This window comes from Hippocampus zosterae, chromosome 1 (assembly GCF_025434085.1).
Source record: "Hippocampus zosterae strain Florida chromosome 1, ASM2543408v3, whole genome shotgun sequence".
Classification (NCBI taxonomy): domain Eukaryota; kingdom Metazoa; phylum Chordata; class Actinopteri; order Syngnathiformes; family Syngnathidae; genus Hippocampus; species Hippocampus zosterae.
In genome coordinates, this window is record NC_067451.1 from 4,679,670 (window position 1) to 4,699,608 (window position 19,939).

A 19,939-nucleotide genomic window follows, 5' to 3' on the forward strand; every position below is an offset into this window, starting at 1 on the left:
ACCTTTATTTCCTTTTTTTTCAACTGGAAACTGAAAATCCCCAAAACAAAAATCATCTTCAATTGAATTAATTTAAAAAAATCTGAATTCAGTTCTAGACTCAGACAAAACATACACAATTGGAAACTAGGCCACAGGCACGAGATTGCGATTAATGATAAATTTGTCATGTTTACACTCTACAGAGGTTTATTCACGATTATTATATATGTTCATTTGTTAGCCTCCATAACCAGTCGACCCAGACATATTTACACAGTTCCTTTTGTATCGTTAAAGAATGGTTCAAAGAAGAATGAAAATAACTTAAGAGTCACACATTTTGTGTCTGTAAACTAATGTTTCGTAAACGTGTAACACCAAGTACAACCTTAAAAGAAATGTAGCTCACTATATACCACGATAATGACCAACATTCATATGCAGTAGCAAATGTTCATCAAAAATGAGTGAAAGTTTATTCCTATAAAGTATTTTTTTCCTCCAAGTCACTTTAACATTATCTGCAGTTTGAACATTAAACTTGCTGTTAAATATAGGAATATAAACTATTTGATATAATGGAAATATATTGGAGGGGGAAAAAAGTTGTAGTCGACAGGAAGACAGATGACATGGTGGAGAAAGCAACCATGGAAACGCTGCATGTGGCTTCATTATTTGTTTGTGTCCTCTGATGTATTCTGTAATTAAAAGACGAAACAGACACACACACGCGCGCTGCCAAGCTTAAGAGTCCTTTGAAATGCGTACGTGCACATCCGTCTCAGATGTGTAAATGCTTAATAGAATGAATGAGCGCTCTTCAGAGTGGCCAGAACGTCCCCTTGACAAGAGTGGTTCTCAACACACAGGCACACGTACGTATAATTAAAAAGCTGCTTTGCATGTGTGGTGTGAATGGTCTTTGGTAATTCAGTGAAATGAAAACCTGATACACGAATGATGTATTTATTATTTTTTCCATGGCATACAAAAGATGCTGTTTGTCATGTTCAATAAATCATTAAAAGTGCGTCTGTAACTGAGAGTATTCATCACAATGGCACAACTGTACTGTATTTAGCTAACACTTTTCCAAATGTTGCCTTCAGGGGGCCGGTGGTTCAAAGGTCCCTCACATCGAGCTGGCCTGGCAGGGACGACCCCAGTTCTTGCTCTTTGGCCATCTCTGCAGGGACGCTCTTGCTCTCCAATTCCTTTGAGGTCTTCCCGTCCAGCCAGTACGTCACCATGTCACCCTTCCCCTGACAAGGAGACACACGTCATCAGCGGCCATCGGGATCCGAGCGGAGCCGGCGCTACTGACCTTGACCTGCAGCGTTCCTCGGCAAACCATCACGTAGCCGCCGATCTCCTCCAGCAGGTAAAAGACGCTGGCGCTGCACTGGATCTTCAGTGCTGCGTGACACGCAACACAACGGTAACCATGACACAAGGTCACGCTTGGCGAGGACGCAGGGCAGACACGGCGTAGGCACGGATACGCTACCCAGGCTGGTGGACTCCATACGAGAAGCCGTGTTTACCGTGTCGCCAAACAGACAGTAGCGAGGCATTTTAGTCCCGACCACGCCTGCCACTACTGGACCTGACCATAAATATAAACAAACACTTATTGCGGACGCTAAGATTTAAAAGCTTTGGAATTTTCATTGTTTGAATTTGGCTCTCAAGGTACCGATTAAAAAAAGTGATGTTTTGAAATTCATGGAGAGACAGAAACAAAATTACATGATATAGTAGCTGGAATTAGTACTCCCGGTGCGAGCGTACCCGAATGGATCCCGGCGCGGATCTGTAGCTGCATGTTGGGCTTGTGGGGGATCCGAAAAGTGCGGCACACGTCCACCAGGTCCAACGCCATGCTGGCGATCTCGGAGGCGTGAAGGATGCCGTTCTCTCGGGGGACACCCGACACCACCATGTCTAAAAACACATGGGCGTGTTTTACGTATGCTGGCTCGTCGACAGCGGGGTCCGGGGAACCCTGGGGGCCCACCAGCCGTTACTTGGGAAGCAGAGTGGTCACAGTTGCCTTGAAAAAGTAACAGTTACTTTCCTGATAACTTGATTTTTAAAATTAACTTAGTGATGTAGACGGGTGAGTTGATTTTAAAAGTCATTCAGTTAGATTACAAGTTACTTTATTCGTTACTTTCTAAAAAGGACAACTTGCAAATACTTTATTGAAAGTGCATTTTTAACAGTAAGGGTTAAGTTTTTTTTGTTGTTTTTGTTTTTTTGACGCAGCATAAGTAATTGTTTGAACATAAGATTCTGGATTTCACTTAACAAATGGTCTTTTAAAAAAAAACAATATTTCTCAACTTCACAAAACAAACGTTTTTGATATAAAAATAAAGTTTGTTTTTTTTCAACCTGACACATTTAACTGTTTTTACTGTAATGGTGAAACTTCTATAATATAGATTGTTTATATTTACATATAAAAATAATAATCAAAATCGGGTACCTCCTGAAATAGTCACAGCTCTGCTTTACACGACGCTCGTTCCTACCGACTGCTGTCAGGCTGATGAATAAAAAATAACAATCATAATAATAATAATAATTAAATGATGTGAAGGAAATTGTGTTCATATTGCATTTAATTGAAAGATGTTTGTTGTTTTTTTTTCTCTTTCTTCTTTCTTCTTTCTACATACATTCTTGCTGCTGGAGGCTGTAAATTTCCCCAGTCTGGGACGAATAAAGGATATCTTATCTTATCTTATCTTACACAACCTGTTTTGACTTTGGAATCTGGAGAATATTGTCATGCGTTTCCATAAAAATCCTTCCCCTTTATTTCTTTTATGTTCAGTAACGTACAGAAGTTTGTTGTGTGCCTGTTGATTGGTAAAATCGTGTGTTATGCCTCCTTTTATATTATTAGTTGTTTAATATTCATTTTGTCCATGGCTGAACTTGCTCGAGTGATCAATGACTTCTGAGTCTGCAAAATAATTCCAAATATATTACGTCGTATCATTTATTAACAGTATAAACCTACAAGACGGACCAATTATTCCTCCCCACTTTCGGGAACATGATTCCCCTGTAAGGGCTCCCTGGGCCCCAAAAGTTTGCACACCCCTAGCTGACTTCACGTGTGTGTGTGTTGGCGTGCATGGCTCACAGGCGTCTCCGATGGTTTCCACCTTGTAGACGTCGTAGTTGTCAATGATGTCATCAAAGGTGGTGTAGAGCTTGTTGAGGATGTCCACCACTTGGTATGGAGTACTGCTGCTGGACAGCTGCGTGAAGCCTACGATGTCACTTCTCACACACGCACACACACACAGTCAGCCAGCTCACCTGCCAGTCATCCGTGCGCGCTTACTTTGTGTCCGTCCAACCTGAAGAAGACGGTGGCGCTGACGTAGCTCTGAGCCTCTGACGTCTTCCCTTGGCGAAGGTCGTCGGCCACTTGGCGAGGAAGCATGCCTACACACACGCGTGCGCACACACAGCAGATAAACCTGTGTGTGTGTGTGTATGTGTGTTTTGTTGCCTGTATGTGTTTTCTTCATACTGTAGAGTAGCCTGTCAGTCTTCTGCTTCTCATGCATCAGATCTTGAGTTCGTTCGGCCACCAGGACTTCCAGATGTTTGCTGTACTTCTCCATCTGAAACACAGTGCGGGTCTTCGCGCGAGTGCTAGCGCATCCGCGCGCACGCTTTAGGATGAATGGTGTCTTACCAGGTTCATCATCATGTCCACCGGGCTGACTTTGACGGGGTTGATGCGGTAGACAAACTTCCGGATTTGTTCAAAAGTGGGTCGCTGGGCGGGATTGTGAGCGCCGCATCGGCGGATGAGCTGCGTCATCAAAGACTCGGTTAGCGTCCCCAACGCGAGTGTCACGTCACTTAGGCGACTCACCTCCACGTAGTCGGCAGGGCACGGGCAGGTGTTGTCGGCTTTGCTGGAGATGAGCTCGGGCAGAGGCGGACAGCAAGAACATTCCAGACTGGACTCGTCCACCTGCGCAGAAGTGGGCGGGGCACTTTTTACTGAAGGGATTCCCACCCACTATGTTGAGAGAGATAATCAACTATGTTGAGGGGAATCATCCAATTTCACCTTATTGGTCCCCCGTTTTTTTTGGGGGGGGGGGGGGGTCTGCTCTAAATGTCAAGGCAAAGCATCTTTATTAAGTGAATTACACAAGGCAAGTCGATGTGCTTCACACAACCAAAAGCATATAGAAAAGCATAAAAAACAGAGCAACTGAAGACATTTGCAAAGCAAAGACAACAAAAGTAGCCTATTAAAAGAACCAAAAGAACGTACATTGACGGCATTTAAGCACATTTGCAGGCTGATGAATAAAAAATAACAATCATAATAATAATAATAATTAAATGATGTGAAGGAAAATCGTAAATAGTACTGCGATTTATCAATTTTGTGTTCATATTGCATTTAATTGAAAGATGTTTGTTGTTTTTTTTCTCTTTCTTCTTTCTACATACATTCTTGCTGCTGGAGGCTGTAAATTTCCCCAGTGTGGGACGAATAAAGGATATCTTATCATTTATGACCAAATGATTTCAAGACCAAAACGAGTACCGTACCTTTCTGAAATTGGTAAAATTGTGAAATTGATTTTAAAAAGGCTTAAAAGAATGTAATCAAAGGAACGGGGAGGGGGAGGGGGAATGTAGATTTTAACTTGGATTTAAAAGCATTTATACTTAAGGCTGACATCACTTCCATTTTGTTGCAGCATAACAGCTAAATGCCCCTTCACCATGTTTGCTTCAAAACCCGGGCTCCACTAATTGACCCGAGTCCGGAGATCTTAGAGCTCTACTGGGTTTAGATTCAATTAGCATTTTCTTCATGTACTGTATGCAGGACCCAAACCATTCAGTAATTTATAGACTCATATCAGAATCTTTAAAATCACTTCTATACAATGTTACTTTGTTTAGCTCTCTATGCATATACATATACACACATACACACGATATATAGTTTGCACACTTACGGGTACGGGGTCACTGCGTGTGGCGATCTCCAACAGGATTATAGAAAAACTACAATCATACACAGACACACACGCTCACACACTCTATTGTTACTATGCAGTGTGTCTTCAAAAAAAGAAATTGACAAAAACTGTCCTTTTGTGTTGTGCTCATGTGTATGCGGTCACCTGAAGACGTCTCCAGCCAGCGTCGGCTCCACGTCGGCGTTTTGAAACTCGGGAGCCATGTACACTTCCTGGACTCTCTGCTGATAGGTGGAGAGAGGCTCCGCCCCTTCCCCACGGCGATACACCCTGAGCCCATAATCTGACGGAATAACGGGGGCAGCCCGCCGGTCAAAGGTGGGTGGAGTTCCATTCTGCGTGTCGGGCGGGGCTCACCAGTGATCTTGCACACCCAGCGGTCATCCAGCACACAGTTGAGAGACTTGAGGCGGCCATGACAGATGCGATGCTGGTGTAGGTACGCCATGCCTCTGGCGATGTCCGTGGCGAAGGAAAACCTAGGAAGTGCCGATGTCATGGCCGCCTCATGGCCAAAGCACGCCCCGGCAAGCTTACCTGAAGCCCCAGTTAAGTGGGATCTCTTCGTTGAGAAGGACGTCGTTGAGGCTCCCCTTGGGGCAGTACTCGGTCACTATAGCGACACCCGGCACTTGGACGCAGCCGCCGACGAACTTGCACAGATTGGGGTGGTCCAACTCCCTGGACACACGGCGGAGGCTCTGTTTGGGATCGCTCCATCTTGACAACGTTAGTGGGACTCAAGCTGAGCTCTCCACGTGACCCCAACACGATGACTGCCACGCTGTTCATGTGTGGGGATCGGCGGCTCGTTTCCATGAGTGGCCAATCAATGTTTCACGGCATCACTCAAAACGTGTTTCGGTTTTGGTTTGTGACCAACAGGTGGCACTGCAGGGCTCTCCCTGCAGCTGCACACCTCTTGGTCATTATGTCATTAGCTCTATAAAAGGACTCCCGCCCGGCCACTCATTGTCGGGTCATTGTTTGCTTCTTTTTTGCCGTCATGTATGTTTGTCATGTTTTTGGTCATGTTTCTGCTATGTTTTGCTTAAGTCATGGGTTTTGTTTGCTACTTTGGATTTGTTTTGTTATTAGGACTATGTTATGGATTTAGTTTTCTGTGTTTTATCAATATACTTCTTCAAGTTCACCCTGCTCCTCCCTCCTCCCTGCTTTTTTTGGGGTCCACCACCACTTCGCATCGTGACAAAACCCTTAACAGAGAATAAATGTAGGAGATGAACTTCTTTGCAGTTTCCGCTACACCCAGCTTGAAACATTCAAATGTTGGTATATGTATTGTTTCCTCAATATTTATGATGGACGATCCAGGACATTATAATCAGGCAACAGCGCCCGAGTCGTGTTCCAAAAGTATTTTTCATTTCACCTACTCTATTTACGTATCTAAAAATCTTGCGATGACATAGTAAGCGTCTCCATCTTGTGACGTCTTACCTAACTTGCTTGACTTCCTGTCTGATGCTCTTGGACAGAGAAAAGGACTTGCAGGGAATTTTCTTGATGGCCACCGTCCTGCCATCACTGTAAGACACCAGCGTCAGCTCGCTTCTGTGCCCGTGGAGGGGTGAAAGGTCAAATGGCTGAGCCTACTAGATCCCCGTGCAGGTGAAGGTTGTCTTCTTGCTTCCTGCTTGTCCGCCGCAGGAAGTAAACGCCGTCATGCAGCTGGTGTTGCTGTCGCTCTGGGCCACGGCCACACTCATCAAACTGCCCATGGTCACACGCGCATGCTGATCTGTGGTGCCAAAGACACGTGATGTCTACTTCCTGCTTCAAAGGAAATGGCAAATATATGCGGTGGGTCACTGGACCTTGCTTGATGAGGTCAAAATCGATGATCCAGCTCTCATCCCACAGCAGCTTCTGCTTCTGGTACCTCAGCCACTGAACACACAGGAGACATGCTCAGAAGCGGGCAGCGGCGCGCGGCGGCGACTCCTCACCATGGCGGTCAGGACAAAGCAGAGGCACAGCAGGCTCAGCGGCAGCCCGATGGCCAGTTTGGTGGACGGGGTCATGGGGCATTCGCCGCAATCGGCCGGACAGGTGGAGCAAATCTCTGCCTCCTGGCACTCTCCGTCGCCGCAGACTGAAACGTGACCAAGGTGGTTACGCCTTGACGTGACTGTGGCGGCGTGCGTGTCGTACCTGCGGAGGGTAGCACGGTACTCTTGGCCTCCAGCGCCACCTGCATGCGGCCCACTCTGATGTGAGCGATGAGGGACGTCAAGCCCACGTGGAGGAGAACCACCTGAGAGACGGGGACACGCCTTCACTAGGCAGCACCCCAACCCCCCCACCCCACCGTGGCTCAGCCTTACCTTGGCACTCCAGTTGGTCTGCGTCATCTTGCCCGAAGTGGAGATGGTGTGTGTGAAGATCTTTCCGTCGTCAGGAATCCACGGACCGCAAATGCTCTCTGAATTCTGCACAAAAGTATGAGCCAGCGGTGCACTTGGCCCACCTGCGTGTGTGTGTGTATGAGCCAGCGGTGCACTTGGCCCACCTGCGTGTGTGTGTGTGTGTATAAGACAGCGGTGCACTTGGCCCACCTGCGTGTGTGTGTGTATGAGCCAGCGGTGCACTTGGCCCACCTGCGTGTGTGTGTGTATGAGCCAGCGGTGCACTTGGCCCACCTGCGTGTGTGTGTGTATAAGACAGCGGTGCACTTGGCCCACCTGTGTGTGTATGTGTATGAGCCAGCGGTGCACTTGGCCCACCTGCGTGTGTGTGTGTATGAGCCAGCGGTGCACTTGGCCCACCTGCGTGTGTGTGTATATGAGCCAGCGGTGCACTTGGCCCACCTGCGTGTGTGTGTGTATGAGCCAGCGGTGCACTTGGCCCACCTGCGTGTGTGTGTGTATAAGACAGCGGTGCACTTGGCCCACCTGCGTGTGTATGTGTATGAGCCAGCGGTGCACTTGGCCCACCTGCGTGTGTGTGTGTATGAGCCAGCGGTGCACTTGGCCCACCTGCGTGTGTGTGTGTGTGTATGAGCCAGCGGTGCACTTGGCCCACCTGCGTGTGTGTGTGTATGAGCCAGCGGTGCACTTGGCCCACCTGCGTGTGTGTGTGTATGAGCCAGCGGTGCACTTGGCCCACCTGCGTGTGTGTGTGTATGAGCCAGCGGTGCACTTGGCCCACCTGCGTGTGTGTGTGTGTATGAGCCAGCGGTGCACTTGGCCCACCTGCATGTGTGTGTGTGTGTGTGTGTGTATACCATGTATGCCAGCGGACAGGAGTGGATGTTGGCGTGATGAATGCAGCAGTTTTCGCCGTCAGCGTCTTTCCAGTTGGCGGGACACTCGTGATGCTCACAGAACCTCCGAGCGTCTTGCACGTCCACTATAGAACTTCGCAGGTATCCATGTTTAGTCAACCCCCAATGATTTCAAAATTATTCCCGTCAGTGCTCGGACCATATCGGAGGGGTTAATTCGTCGCTAGTCGTTTTCAACAAAGAGAGTCGCTAAGATGATTAGAAGTAGTCTCCAGTTCAACTCGGAACCGAATGAGAATTGAAAGACGCTCCCACGAACGCCTACACTAAAAGATCGGTGATTGGCTCATTTTGCTGTCAATCTAAAAGAGATTCAGGCTCAGACAGATCATCCAATCATCATGCAGAAAAGCTCAGCCAGCCGATACACGCCCACTGTCCATAGACTCCCAGAGACGCTGAGCGTCCGATGGGCGGGACTAAAACAGCTTTTATCCAATGACTCGCCTCGTTTCACTGTATTGAGACAACCAACTCTGAACTCTCTAGACGCCCAGCGTCCGCGCTGTAGGCGCTTAGCGTCAACACAGTTTAAAGCACAGTGAAGCTGCGGGAATGAATGAGAAGAGAGTCGCGTCGTAACCAGTCTTGAGAAGCTGATTCGGAACAAAAGTTGAGCGCCTCGTCGTGCAGATTGTGTCAATGGCATGTACACACATTTGTATGTACACACATTTATTTGATCACTTATTTTTTTGACATTTTAGGAGTAGCTGAGCTTCCCTTGCAGTCTTAGAGCAATCGCCTCTGATGTGGACATACCCGCACCCAGTGACTGCATGTGCAGGATTACCTGTGAGGGAAGATGCGGTTGTCCACGGCCCAGCTGTAAAATGAGTCCTGGACGGAGACCGAGTAGACGACGCTGAATACTTCGCCGCTCTTCACCGTCTCGGGAGGCCGCAGGACCCACGCCATCTCCAGACCTGCACGCCGACACGCCGGCGGCAGCGTTACCACCGCCGGCCCTGGACGCGATCGAGACTCTCACCTCCGCAACTGATCATGTTGGAGTCGTTGGGGCGCTCCAGAGGCCAGCAGTCGAACTCGCTGTTGTCAAGATCGTGCCAGGAGGACGCAGGTGTGATGCAGCACACACACACCTACACACACGTACGCGTGCACACACCGCAAATAAGTTGCTTTTAACCCAGCCGCTGCCAAGGATGTCCACATTTCGTCAACTGGAATTTACCGACATGTATTGGTCACGTATGTTTTTGAGAGCTTTAATTTTCGTAGCCTTCCATCTTTTTGTTTTACCCTCACGCGTTTTAGGAAATGAAAGACGCAGGCTAAGTGCAGCAGTGGCTTGCGTGTAGAGTGGAATCCTAAAAATCGATGATGATGTCACAAAAAAGTATTTAACATATTACATAATTATCCTCGCATTATTTTTTTCCCCCACCTTGTAAGACACCCAAGATCTCAATCAATCCAGTCCAGTACAAGTTACCTGCAAAATTCACTTGAGCGCAGTAATGACGTATTTGTACTTCTTTACTCCCCACCAATGATGATTATTACATGTTGCGCTTGCCCCTCGGAACAGGACGAGATGGAGGCGGGCGGTGCGATGTCTCACCCAGATCATATAGCAGAGGTCGCCCTTCATGACGAACCGGACTAGACCAGGACGGAGGAGGACACACTGTCGTCAACGGAGCCAGGATGGAGCAATTCAAGGAAGGCGTAGCAGACCGCACCAAAATGCAGTAGGATGTGCGCAGCGGTTGGAGGACTGAGTCCAGACTGAATGTTGTGCAGCAGGTGCTCACTTTTTGGACCTTTTGAACATTAAGCAGTTGGGGAAAGGTCGCCCTCTGCTGCAGGCCAGTGGAATAACATCTTGAGTCTCCCTATGTCTTTGTCTCTCTCTCTCTCTCTCTCTCTCTGCCCCTCAACGTCTATATTTTAAGCTGGTCTTGTTTGCCTTTCTGTACAGTATATACATCATGTCATTTTTAGTCTGACACAACAATCTGTGTTTTCAGACATGTCTTAGTACACATGGCATTAAAAAAAAGAATATATCCATATATGTATATATACACACACACACACATACAGAGAGAGAGAAAGAGAACATGTCATTTTTAGTTAGACTATACATGTTGTTTTTCCCTGTGTGCCTGACGTACTCATTCTTTTCAAAATGCGTCATGGCTGTACAAAAAAAAAATGATACTACCATCATCATTCATAGAAGTAGTATCAACGTTGACTTGCGGCATTTAGTCGGTGTTCTGATCAGGGCCTTAGGCTGCCGGTTCCGATACCAATTATCTATGACTGAACGATCATGGATTGTCTTAACATTTTTCAATTTTAGAGCTGCTCGCTAACGATTATTTTAATAATTGATTACATTTCAATCAGATGATGAATCAGATTTTTAAGTCTTTATCACACAAAAAAAAGTCATTATTTCAAAGTGAAAGTGCAGAAAATGCACAAACATATTCAAATTCACCTACTGGTTTTGGTCTGTAACATATTATTGGAGGGTTGGGGGGCGGCATGCTTCACTGCACACAGGCTCTCTCTTGTTGGCTGTCGCCTGCAAGTATGAGCGTGTGATCGTTTTTTTTTGTCATTGGCATTGAAAGGCATTGATCGACTTGCTGATCGATCAGAGTGTGTGTGTGTATATATACAGCATACTGTACACACATTCAGTCGTTTCAACGTACCCAGTTTCACCACTTATAATGTTCACATTTCAAAAGTCACAGTTTCACGTCATTCATTTTCCGTTTGTCGGTTTGATTTACAACGAACACCTTTCTTCTCACATAAACGTCATTATAACGACCAGATTTTCCCCACAAAATAGTGGAAAGGTCTTCATTACGATGGACCGCGCAAGCTAACTGTCGCCGCGAGATCAAGTATGGGAGAGCTACACGTGTTTGTTTCGTTCATTCATTCATCTTCCGGCCGCTTGATCCTCACTAGGGTCGCGGGGGGTGCTGGAGCCTATCCCAGCTGTCTCCGGGCAGTAGGCGGGGGACACCCTGAATCGGTTGGCAGCCAATCGCAGGGCACACAGAAACGAACAACCATTCGCACTCACACCTAGGGACAATTTAGAGTGTTCAATCAGCCTGCCATGCATATTTTTGGAATGTGGGAGGAAACCGGAGCACCCGGAGAAAACCCACACAGGCCCGGGGAGAACATGCAAACTCCACACAGGGAGGCCGGAGCTGGAATCGAACCCGGTACCTCCGCACTGTGAAGCCGACGTGCTAACCACTGGACTACCGGGCCGCCCTTGTTTGTTTCGTGTCTTATTTAAAAAAAAAAAATCTTCATATACACGCATTTGTAAGCGACACGTTTTTCCAGTATCACACGTTCATGTTGTTCCATCTACTGTTCAAACCGTAGTATACGTTGTCGTTGGCGGCCATTTTATTAAAAACGGTTACAACTACCGGTAACTACTGTTCGAACGTAGAGATGCGCTATGTCCGTCGAGGTACGTTGTCACGTGGTTCGACAGAATGTATTTTTAGTCTGACATTTGCCACCAGAGGGCGCCAAATTCACTGCAGTTCCCCGATCTTTCGTTTTGGCCCACTTGATTCGAGGAAAATCCCAATTTGCGGTTGCTCACGCCTTTCAATGAAATCTCAATTGACGTTCGTCAGAGAAAAAGAAATGCCCCCGCATGGCAATTTCTCAACATTTTCCAACACGTACAATAGTCACTCCACCACACGCCACCCCCCACCCATCACTTTAGCCCCTAATTAGCCCGCCGTTGCTCAATACCGGTCGCTCCCCAACACCAAACGTGCATACAAACAGTGGCTATACTGTCGCTTGTAAAAGGCAGCCTCAGGCAAGCATGAGTGCAGGCAGGTCGGATAACGGCTGTGATTAGGGTTAATGATAGCATTGCGGCACTCGGAGAGCGAGAGGGAGAGCGCACGTGTAATTGTGTGTTCTTGGTGATGGCAACCAAGTCGCCAAAATTATCCTCTTTCTTTAACACTTGTCCACTCCGACTTCCCTCCACTTCCACCTCCACCCCGCCCAGTGCGCATTTAATTTTCGAATGGAAAAAATGATTTACACTCATTGTAGCGGCCTATTGAGTTATTTGTTTTCTTAAAATGAGAAGGAGGCGCCTACACAAAGCTTGCGAGGCTTTCAAAAGTATTAATTTTGATCTGGAGAGTGACCTCATCTCCAGCGCTGTCGCGCACAACAAAATGAAAAGGACTGAAACGTGTGGCGATAATGACACTTCCAACGTTCAATTTGAGTTTAAGGCTTTATTCTGCTAATTGATGGACATCATGGCCACTCGCTTCATGTTTCCACTTGATGGTGTGTGTGTGTGTGTGTGTGTGTGTGCCTAATCTTCAGCGAGTGTCGCCATATGGAAAACTCCACTTTCCTTCCGTCAATCTAAATTAGTGACGTGTTCCACCTCCAAGGGTGTGCATGTCACTCCGAGGCTTTGTCACGATTGTTGGCACGCGCGCATGCACAATGGCGGCAGACACAGCAAAATAACACGATTGTGTCATGGATGGTTTTAGCGGTGGTGCATGTGAGTGTATATATGTATATGTATGTACGTATATATGGGGTGGGGTGGGGGGGTAAATGGGTCAATGTGTTCGGGGGGCAGCGAAAGGAAACTTTGCCTCATCCACCCCTCACATTATCGCACAGCCCAGAATAACACATCCAAAACACTCGAATACAATTCGTACAATGTAACACTCGCGCACGCGCGCCTGGAAGTAACCGTAATGACAGGAGACGCCATGGTTACCACGGCAACAAGGGTGCTATGAATTAATACAAACATCAGTCAGCCTTGCTGAGTCACACCAAAGTGTTTGCGCGTATCCGTATGAACTTGGGTGTCCCTATGTTGGGGGTCGGGGGGGGGGGGGGGGGATAGGTCCCCCACGTCTAATCTGAGGAGGCCATTCACTTGTGTTCCATCTGTGCAACTAACTGTCACCACAATAATTGTGTGTGTGCGTGCGCGCATATGTGTGTGTGTGTGTGTGTGTAATTGGGGGGTTTGGATGATGATGATGTCACAAATTCCACTTTTCCATTGACATAGCCAGATTGGGAATGTGTGGGGTGGAGGGGGCCATAAGGTGATCACTATGTTTTCCTGCTGTGTGTGTGTGTTTGTGTGTGTGTGTGTGTGTGTGTGTGTGTGTGTGTGCGCGCGCACGCACGAGCGTGTGTGTGTGATTTGGAAAACATCACCACAGTGATGAAATTTTTCTGATTTCTTCTCTGTTATGCTGCAATTTGTGCTGTGGAGGCATGTGTCTTTAAAGAATTATTTAAAATTACATCGTTCAACAGTTTTTGGCATTTTTTTGTTATTCAGAGAGGTGAGTAAACTTTTCTGTCTTATTATTTTTGGGGGCTGATTCCAAATCTGCCCTCGTTTTTTTTTTTCCTCTAGCACATTAGGTTTTCCTAATAATAAGAATATAATAACGCAAATATATGTAATATATTTAGGGAAATGTATGAATTCAGGATTCAGGATTTTTGTTGTTTTTTTTTTCCTTTCCAGAAACATCATAGCTGTGATTTGCAGTGCATCGTCAACATTTGTCTTATGCAAGCTTTTATAAGTCAGACTTCAAAACAAACAAAAAAGTAAAAGACAAACAAACAAAAAAGTTAATGCTCGAAAAAAGTAAAGATGTAACGCCATCTCATTAAAATATGCTGTTGACCAGTGTTATTACAGGTTTATTATTCAGAATGCTGAATCGAAAGTGACACGAGCCCTCCACCAACTCGAGGAGGGTTAGCCTTCCCCAAGTGTCATCATGGGGAAAAAAGTGTCAACTTAAGAAAAACAAAAATAACTACCCAAGATTGCTCTTTTATTGAGTTAGATTGCGTTTGTATTGAAAAGAAGGGAAATAATCATATTTAGCTCTTCTTACATTTTTTTCACCCAAAATGCTAAATTAGCGCTTTGATACCTGTAAAAAAAAATCCAATTTATGTATCTTTGCTTGTCTTCCACTGACACTTCCGTTTCAATCCCATCCATTCATCCATCTGTTTTCCAGTCTGCCTTATCCTCACAGGGGTCGCGGGGGTGTTGCAGCCTATCTCAGCCGTCTTCGGGCAGCAGACGGGGTACACCCTGTACCGGTTGCCAGCCAATCGCAGGGCACGTAGAGACCAACAAACATCCACGTGCTCACACTCACCCTGAGGGACAATTTGGAGTGTTCAATCAGCCTGCCATGCATGTTTTTGGAATGTGGGAGGAAACCGGAATACCCGAAGAAAACCCACGGAGCCATATTTTGGAAGGAATTGAATCCAATGGTTAGCGTGTTGAACTCACAGTGCAAAGGTCATGGGTTTGATCGCTCCGGCCTTCCTGTGTGGAGTTTGCATGTTCTCCACGTGGCTGCGTGGGTTTTCTCCGGGTATTCCGGTAACCATTGGATTCATTCATTCATTCATCTTCCGTACCGCTTGATCCTCACTAGGGTCGCGGGGGGTGCTGGAGCCCATCCCAGCCGTCTCCGGGCAGTAGGCGGGGGACACCCTGAATCGGTTGCCAGCCAATCACAGGGCACACAGAAACGAACAACCATTCACACTCACACTCACACCTAGGGACAATTTAGAGTGTTCAATCAGCCTGCCACGCATGTTTTTGGAATGTGGGAGGAAACCGGAGCACCCGGAGAAAACCCACGCAGGTCCGGGGAGAACATGCAAACTCCACACAGGGAGGCCGGAGCTGGAATCGAACCCGATACCTCTGCACTGTGAAGCCGACGTGCTAACCACTGGACTACCGGGCCGCCCCATTGGATTCAATTCCTTCCAAAATATTTTGCACTCGTACGCTCCCAAATACCAGCGAAAACCTTTGGCGCCATCCAAATATGGCAGCACGGTCTCCGCCATTTTGACACCTGTTGCCAACAGCTCGGGCAATCTGTTTGTGTGGCCCAACTCTTCGTTTAGCACCTGCTGTTGTAATTCTCAAAAAATCTGAGTCTCAAGCTAACATGCTGTGTGTGTGTGTGTGTGTGTGTGTGTGTGTGTGTGTCTATGGTGCCAATGCATTGATGGAAAATCTAATCTAGTTTTCCTCTGTGTCACAGAGACCCCCCCCCCCCTCCCTCTCCACTACCACCACCGCCACATCTCCCCACCCGCTCCGTAAAGGTTTTAAAGTGCGTCGGGGAGGTGGCACCCTGGCTTACATGCTAACACGCCGCCGCAGGAGGAGAAAGAGGAGGAAAGGATATTTTGGGGTGGGGGGGAAACTGTCGACTTTGGAAGAAGAGTAAAGGGGGACCTGATTGGGAAAAAGAGAGCTGCAATTGTGGGCGTGTTCCCAGCTATAATTGGCCTCGACTCGTACCTGCTCCTGGCATCGCTGCATGAGCCTCACCGCACACGCACACACGCACGCACACACACACACACACACACACACACGAGCCAACACACCTGTCAACTGCTGTCGGCTCAGCAAGTGCTCTCCGCTCTCCAGGTAAGACATTTGCATTTAATCCATTTGTATCTGCAGAAGAAGATTGTGTACATGTCAAGAATTGACGAGCATTTCAAAAATTTTCAGGGGCTATTTCGAAAATGGCGTTAGGCAGTTTGTCATGAAGGTTACTTGTAATCCTTGCTTCACAAAAATCTATACGGTTGTTTTTTTGTTTGTTTTTCCCCGAAAAGAAAACATGTAAAATTTGTATAATGCATTTTATTTTTAATTTTTTTCCTCCAGTTTTTGTCAAGATATTTTTATTTATGTTTTGTTAATTCAGGTTTGGTTGCACTTGCGTGTTTTCACGTCATCTAACATGAATTTTCATTTCAAGTCAAGTCAACAGTTTTCAGGGTCATTTAATTCAGATTACACATGATGACAATTGCGACAACGATACAATACACACACACATAAACACACACACCTTGCAAGAAAAACAACAACAATGTGAACATGCTTCTCAATACAAACCCCAGGCATGGAAACCCTTTAGAGGAAAAAACTCGGGACTCGCCACCTCCCTCCCACCATTCCAACCAGTTGACACAGGGTTAATTACGCCTGACACACACACACACACACACACTCGCGCGCGCAGTCAGGACCATTTAGCTGGAGCGTCAAATGGGGGTTCCCTGTGCTCCCCTTGTAAGGAAACAAAATGGCAAAAGGCAGACCAAGCAAATTACTGGGAAAGCATGACCTGTTTAAATTCCATCTGTGTGTGCGTCGAGAACGATTCTGAAATTCTATCACTCACATTTTCTTTGTGTCACTGTGTACTCAGAGAGTAAATAAAACCTTCAAGTCTCACGGTAGCACAAAATAGAGTCGCCTTGTGCTACACTGGCATGGAAAATACAAATACGGTCAGAACGCGCCGTCGTTGATCACTAACATCGAGGTAAAGCCTTCGTTAAAAAGAAAAACACTTTGTCCTGGAATCGAAAACAATCATTTTCATCAAATGGCCTAAACTGCCAGTTGTAAAGCATTTTGGGCAAAATGATCTGCTCATATTCGGCCAACTGCTTCAAAACTCCACCGGACTGGCGCCTCACAGTGCAGATGGACAAATGACCCGAAGCACACCGTGAAAGCAACCTGTAAAGAAGTGCAATATCATTCATTCATTCATTCATTCATTCATTCATCTTCCTAACCGCTTGATCCTCACTAGGGTCACGGGGGATGCTGGAGCCTATCCCAGCTGTCTTCGGGCAGTAGGCGGGGGACACCCTGAATCGGTTGCCAGCCAATCGCAGGGCACACAGAGACGAACAACCATCCGCGCTCACACTCACAACTAGGGACAATTTAGAGTGTTCAATCAGCCTGCCATGCATGTTTTTGGAATGTGGGAGGAAACCGGAGCACCCGGAGAAAACCCACGCAGGCCCGGGAAGAATATGCAAACTCCACACAGGGAGGCCGGAGCTGGAATCGAACCTGGTACCTCTGCACTGTGAAGCCGACGTGCTAACCACTGGACTACCGGGCCGCCTGCGATATCATGCAATAGCCCAAAATCATTCACTTGACCTTGAATCAGACCGAGACGATTTTGATTGAATTTTACTTGCTGAAGGAAAAATGGCCCCGCGATACAAGAACAAATAAGATAAGATAAGATAAGATAAGATAAGATATTCTTTATTCGTCCCACACTGGGGAAATTTACAAGTGAAGACGGTGGCAGTCGATGCTCGGCGGAGCAACGCTCGGCCTGACATTACACGTCCGGTGACGATAGTTTGCGAAGGTGGAGAAGTGAACGTTTGTTTTGTTTGATTTGTCCCATTATTTTTGTTCCCTGGCAGGCCCCCTGTGAAAGCATCTCACTTCTTCGTTGAGCTGTCCACGAGCCAGCCATAATTTATTGGTGTCCAAAAAGCAAGTTGAAGTGATACACAAACATCTTTATAGGTCGGGGTGTAGCTAACTTTAGCCCGGGTCGTAAAAGAGAGTCTTTGCCGCATCTCAAGGCATATAGGGTCATGTCAATGGAGTTTGAAATTACATTGAAGTATTTGGGGATGTTTACGGTTCAAACTATTCATATCGGCTCGTCTAAACATTTTTAACAGCGAGGGCGTGCCGTATCCGCATCCACGTATGTTTTCTTTCTTTTGTCCCAGATGTCGCAGCCGATGAGGGTCAACATCTGCTTGCTGGTGCTGCCAGCCATGTCGCTGCTGCTCTTCTCTCCCGTCGGTCGCAGTGACGAGAACGTCACCCTCAGCCCGGGCTGTCACTTGCACCGTGAGTCCCGAACCGTAGAGGCGGCGCGAAAAATACATCACGCCGCGCAGTCGTACGATCTCAGATTTGACCGTTTCCATGTCAGTTATCGCTCAGCGGGCCATTTGTGCATTTCAGCTTTCAACGTGAGCATCCGCAGCGACCGGCGAGGCACGTGTCGGGGAACCCATCTTGCGCACGCATGCGTGGGCTACTGCGAGTCCAGCGCCTTCCCGTCCAGGTACTCGGTGCTGGTGGCCTCGAACTTCACGCACAACATCACGTCGGCGGCGCGATGCTGCACCATCGCCAAGGAGGCAAAGGTGAGGAGGGAGGGGGACGCGGGGGTCAGCAAGGGCCCGGGTTCTCGGTCATCGGGCTCCATCCGCTCAACAACACCACCTCTGGTCGGCCAGGTCAAAGTACGGCTGGAGTGTCCTGGGGGCCGTTACCATGACGAGTTGGAGATCCTGACGGCCAAGGCGTGTCGCTGCGACATGTGCCGCACGTCCCGCTACTGACCGAAAAGCTGGACCGGAGCTCACATTACAGTTGACTGCTGCACGACAGAAATGACATATCAAATCATTATGACAAGAGCAAATCATGTTGAAAAGAAAAAAAAAAAAAGGATTCCACGTTTTACAATAAACACTACCCAGAAACAAAAAGACAAAAGAATGTAAAAGCACCAAATATTTATTTGTTTGATTGTCATGATTTTTTGGGGGGTAAATTATATCTGTTGTTGGAACCAAAGAGTGCTTGGAATGACTTTAAAGGAAAGATAGAAATATTGAATATTTTTTACATTGTGTGAATTGAAAATAAAGCCTTTGAAATTATGGACGTTGGTATTTGTTTTTTCTTTTATTCCAATGATGCAAAACTAGCAAAGCCAGTCATTCGGTGATCATGTGAACACACACACACTATGTGAATGTCTAATTTTTAGCCAAGTCTATTTTTTTAATCACCTTAACTTTTAGAAATGTAATTTAGGGGTGCCTTGCTATATTACGGAAGTGTGGAGTAACAATATTTTGACTGGCAAATACATTCAAACGTACTTGCCAATATGTTACAACGTACCAAAATACGTTCAAACATACTCGCAAATATTTTCAAACTTGCTTAAATACCCTCAAACGGACATGCTAATACATTCGAACGTACTTGAAGGAAAGGTTGTTACAAATTTAGCATTTTCCCATTATGAAAAAAAAGAATATAAATCATGCTATAGCCCGTGGCATTCTGGGAAAAATGTAACTCAAGCACTGCAGATACAGTATAATAAAACCATGAAATTAACAATCTATGAACAATCTTTAGTTATTTATTTTTTGAATACAGTCCAACTGCTAAAAAATAGAATTTTTTTTTTTCGTTTTATTTTGTTAAATTTTTTCTTGCGCATGCGCAAGTCAATACCCCCGTGGCATTCTGGGAAAAATGTACGTTAGTGTTGTTTAGCCAGGTAAATTCGAATACCCCCCACCGAGTACGTACGAACCTTTATTTTGAATACGTTTGAAGTATTCATTCATTCATTCATTCATCTTCCGAGCCGCTTGATCCTCACTAGGGTCGCGGGGGGTGCTGGAGCCTATCCCAGCTGTCTCCGGGCAGTAGGCGGGGGACACCCCGAATCGGTTGCCAGCCAATCGCAGGGCACACAGAAACGAACAACCATTCGCACTCACACTCACACCTAGGGACAATTTAGAGCATCCAATCAGCCTGCCACGCATGTTTTTGGAATGTGGGAGGAAACCGGAGCACCCGGAGAAAACCCACGCAGGCCCGGGGAGAACATGCAAA

General features: G+C 46.7%; 3 protein-coding genes across 4 annotated transcripts in view; 2 read left to right on the forward strand and 1 right to left on the reverse strand.

The window, feature by feature from the left end:
* Positions 1-19,939, forward strand: part of npy2rl (neuropeptide Y receptor Y2, like) — a 94,683-nt gene that overhangs the window by 42,185 nt on the left and 32,559 nt on the right. The window lies entirely within an intron of this gene.
* On the reverse strand, positions 1,095-10,056 carry LOC127600215 (atrial natriuretic peptide receptor 1-like). Its single transcript, XM_052064534.1, has 23 exons — positions 9,917-10,056; positions 9,323-9,434; positions 9,125-9,257; positions 8,272-8,404; positions 7,373-7,477; positions 7,200-7,302; positions 6,995-7,140; positions 6,863-6,935; positions 6,642-6,786; positions 6,486-6,572; positions 5,562-5,705; positions 5,382-5,503; positions 5,169-5,307; positions 5,001-5,049; positions 3,890-3,991; positions 3,707-3,826; positions 3,539-3,632; positions 3,363-3,450; positions 3,143-3,282; positions 1,777-1,929; positions 1,493-1,591; positions 1,310-1,401; positions 1,095-1,247 (listed from the first exon to the last, which is right to left on the reverse strand). Exons 1-23 carry the CDS (start codon positions 9,944-9,946, stop codon positions 1,107-1,109), a joined length of 2,550 nt encoding a protein of 849 aa, XP_051920494.1. The 5' UTR covers positions 9,947-10,056; the 3' UTR covers positions 1,095-1,106.
* Positions 15,075-18,960, forward strand: gpha2 (glycoprotein hormone subunit alpha 2). Of its 2 annotated transcripts, XM_052064502.1 has the most exons (4): positions 15,075-15,865; positions 18,013-18,136; positions 18,254-18,438; positions 18,532-18,960. In XM_052064502.1, exons 2-4 carry the CDS (start codon positions 18,013-18,015, stop codon positions 18,634-18,636), a joined length of 414 nt encoding a protein of 137 aa, XP_051920462.1. In that variant the 5' UTR covers positions 15,075-15,865; the 3' UTR covers positions 18,637-18,960. The 2 variants fall into 2 exon arrangements, with proteins under 2 accessions (XP_051920462.1, XP_051920469.1); XM_052064509.1 differs by lacking the exon at positions 15,075-15,865 and having other exon boundaries at positions 17,629-18,136.

Excerpts from the sequence above, each read along its gene's own strand:
- LOC127600215 (XM_052064534.1), bottom strand. The coding sequence starts at position 9,946 with ATGAAGGGCGACCTCTGCTATATGATCTGG. Across the intron at positions 3,827-3,889 it reads GCCCTGCCGACTACGTGGAG|CTCATCCGCCGATGCGGCGC; the intron begins GTGAGTCGCCTA and ends TTGATGACGCAG. Across the intron at positions 1,592-1,776 it reads CCGCGCCGGGATCCATTCGG|GTCCAGTAGTGGCAGGCGTG; the intron begins GTACGCTCGCAC and ends ATTTATGGTCAG.
- gpha2 (XM_052064502.1), top strand. The coding sequence starts at position 18,013 with ATGTCGCAGCCGATGAGGGTCAACATCTGCTTGCTGGTGCTGCCAGCC. Across the intron at positions 18,137-18,253 it reads CCCGGGCTGTCACTTGCACC|CTTTCAACGTGAGCATCCGC; the intron begins GTGAGTCCCGAA and ends TGTGCATTTCAG. Across the intron at positions 18,439-18,531 it reads CCATCGCCAAGGAGGCAAAG|GTCAAAGTACGGCTGGAGTG; the intron begins GTGAGGAGGGAG and ends CTGGTCGGCCAG.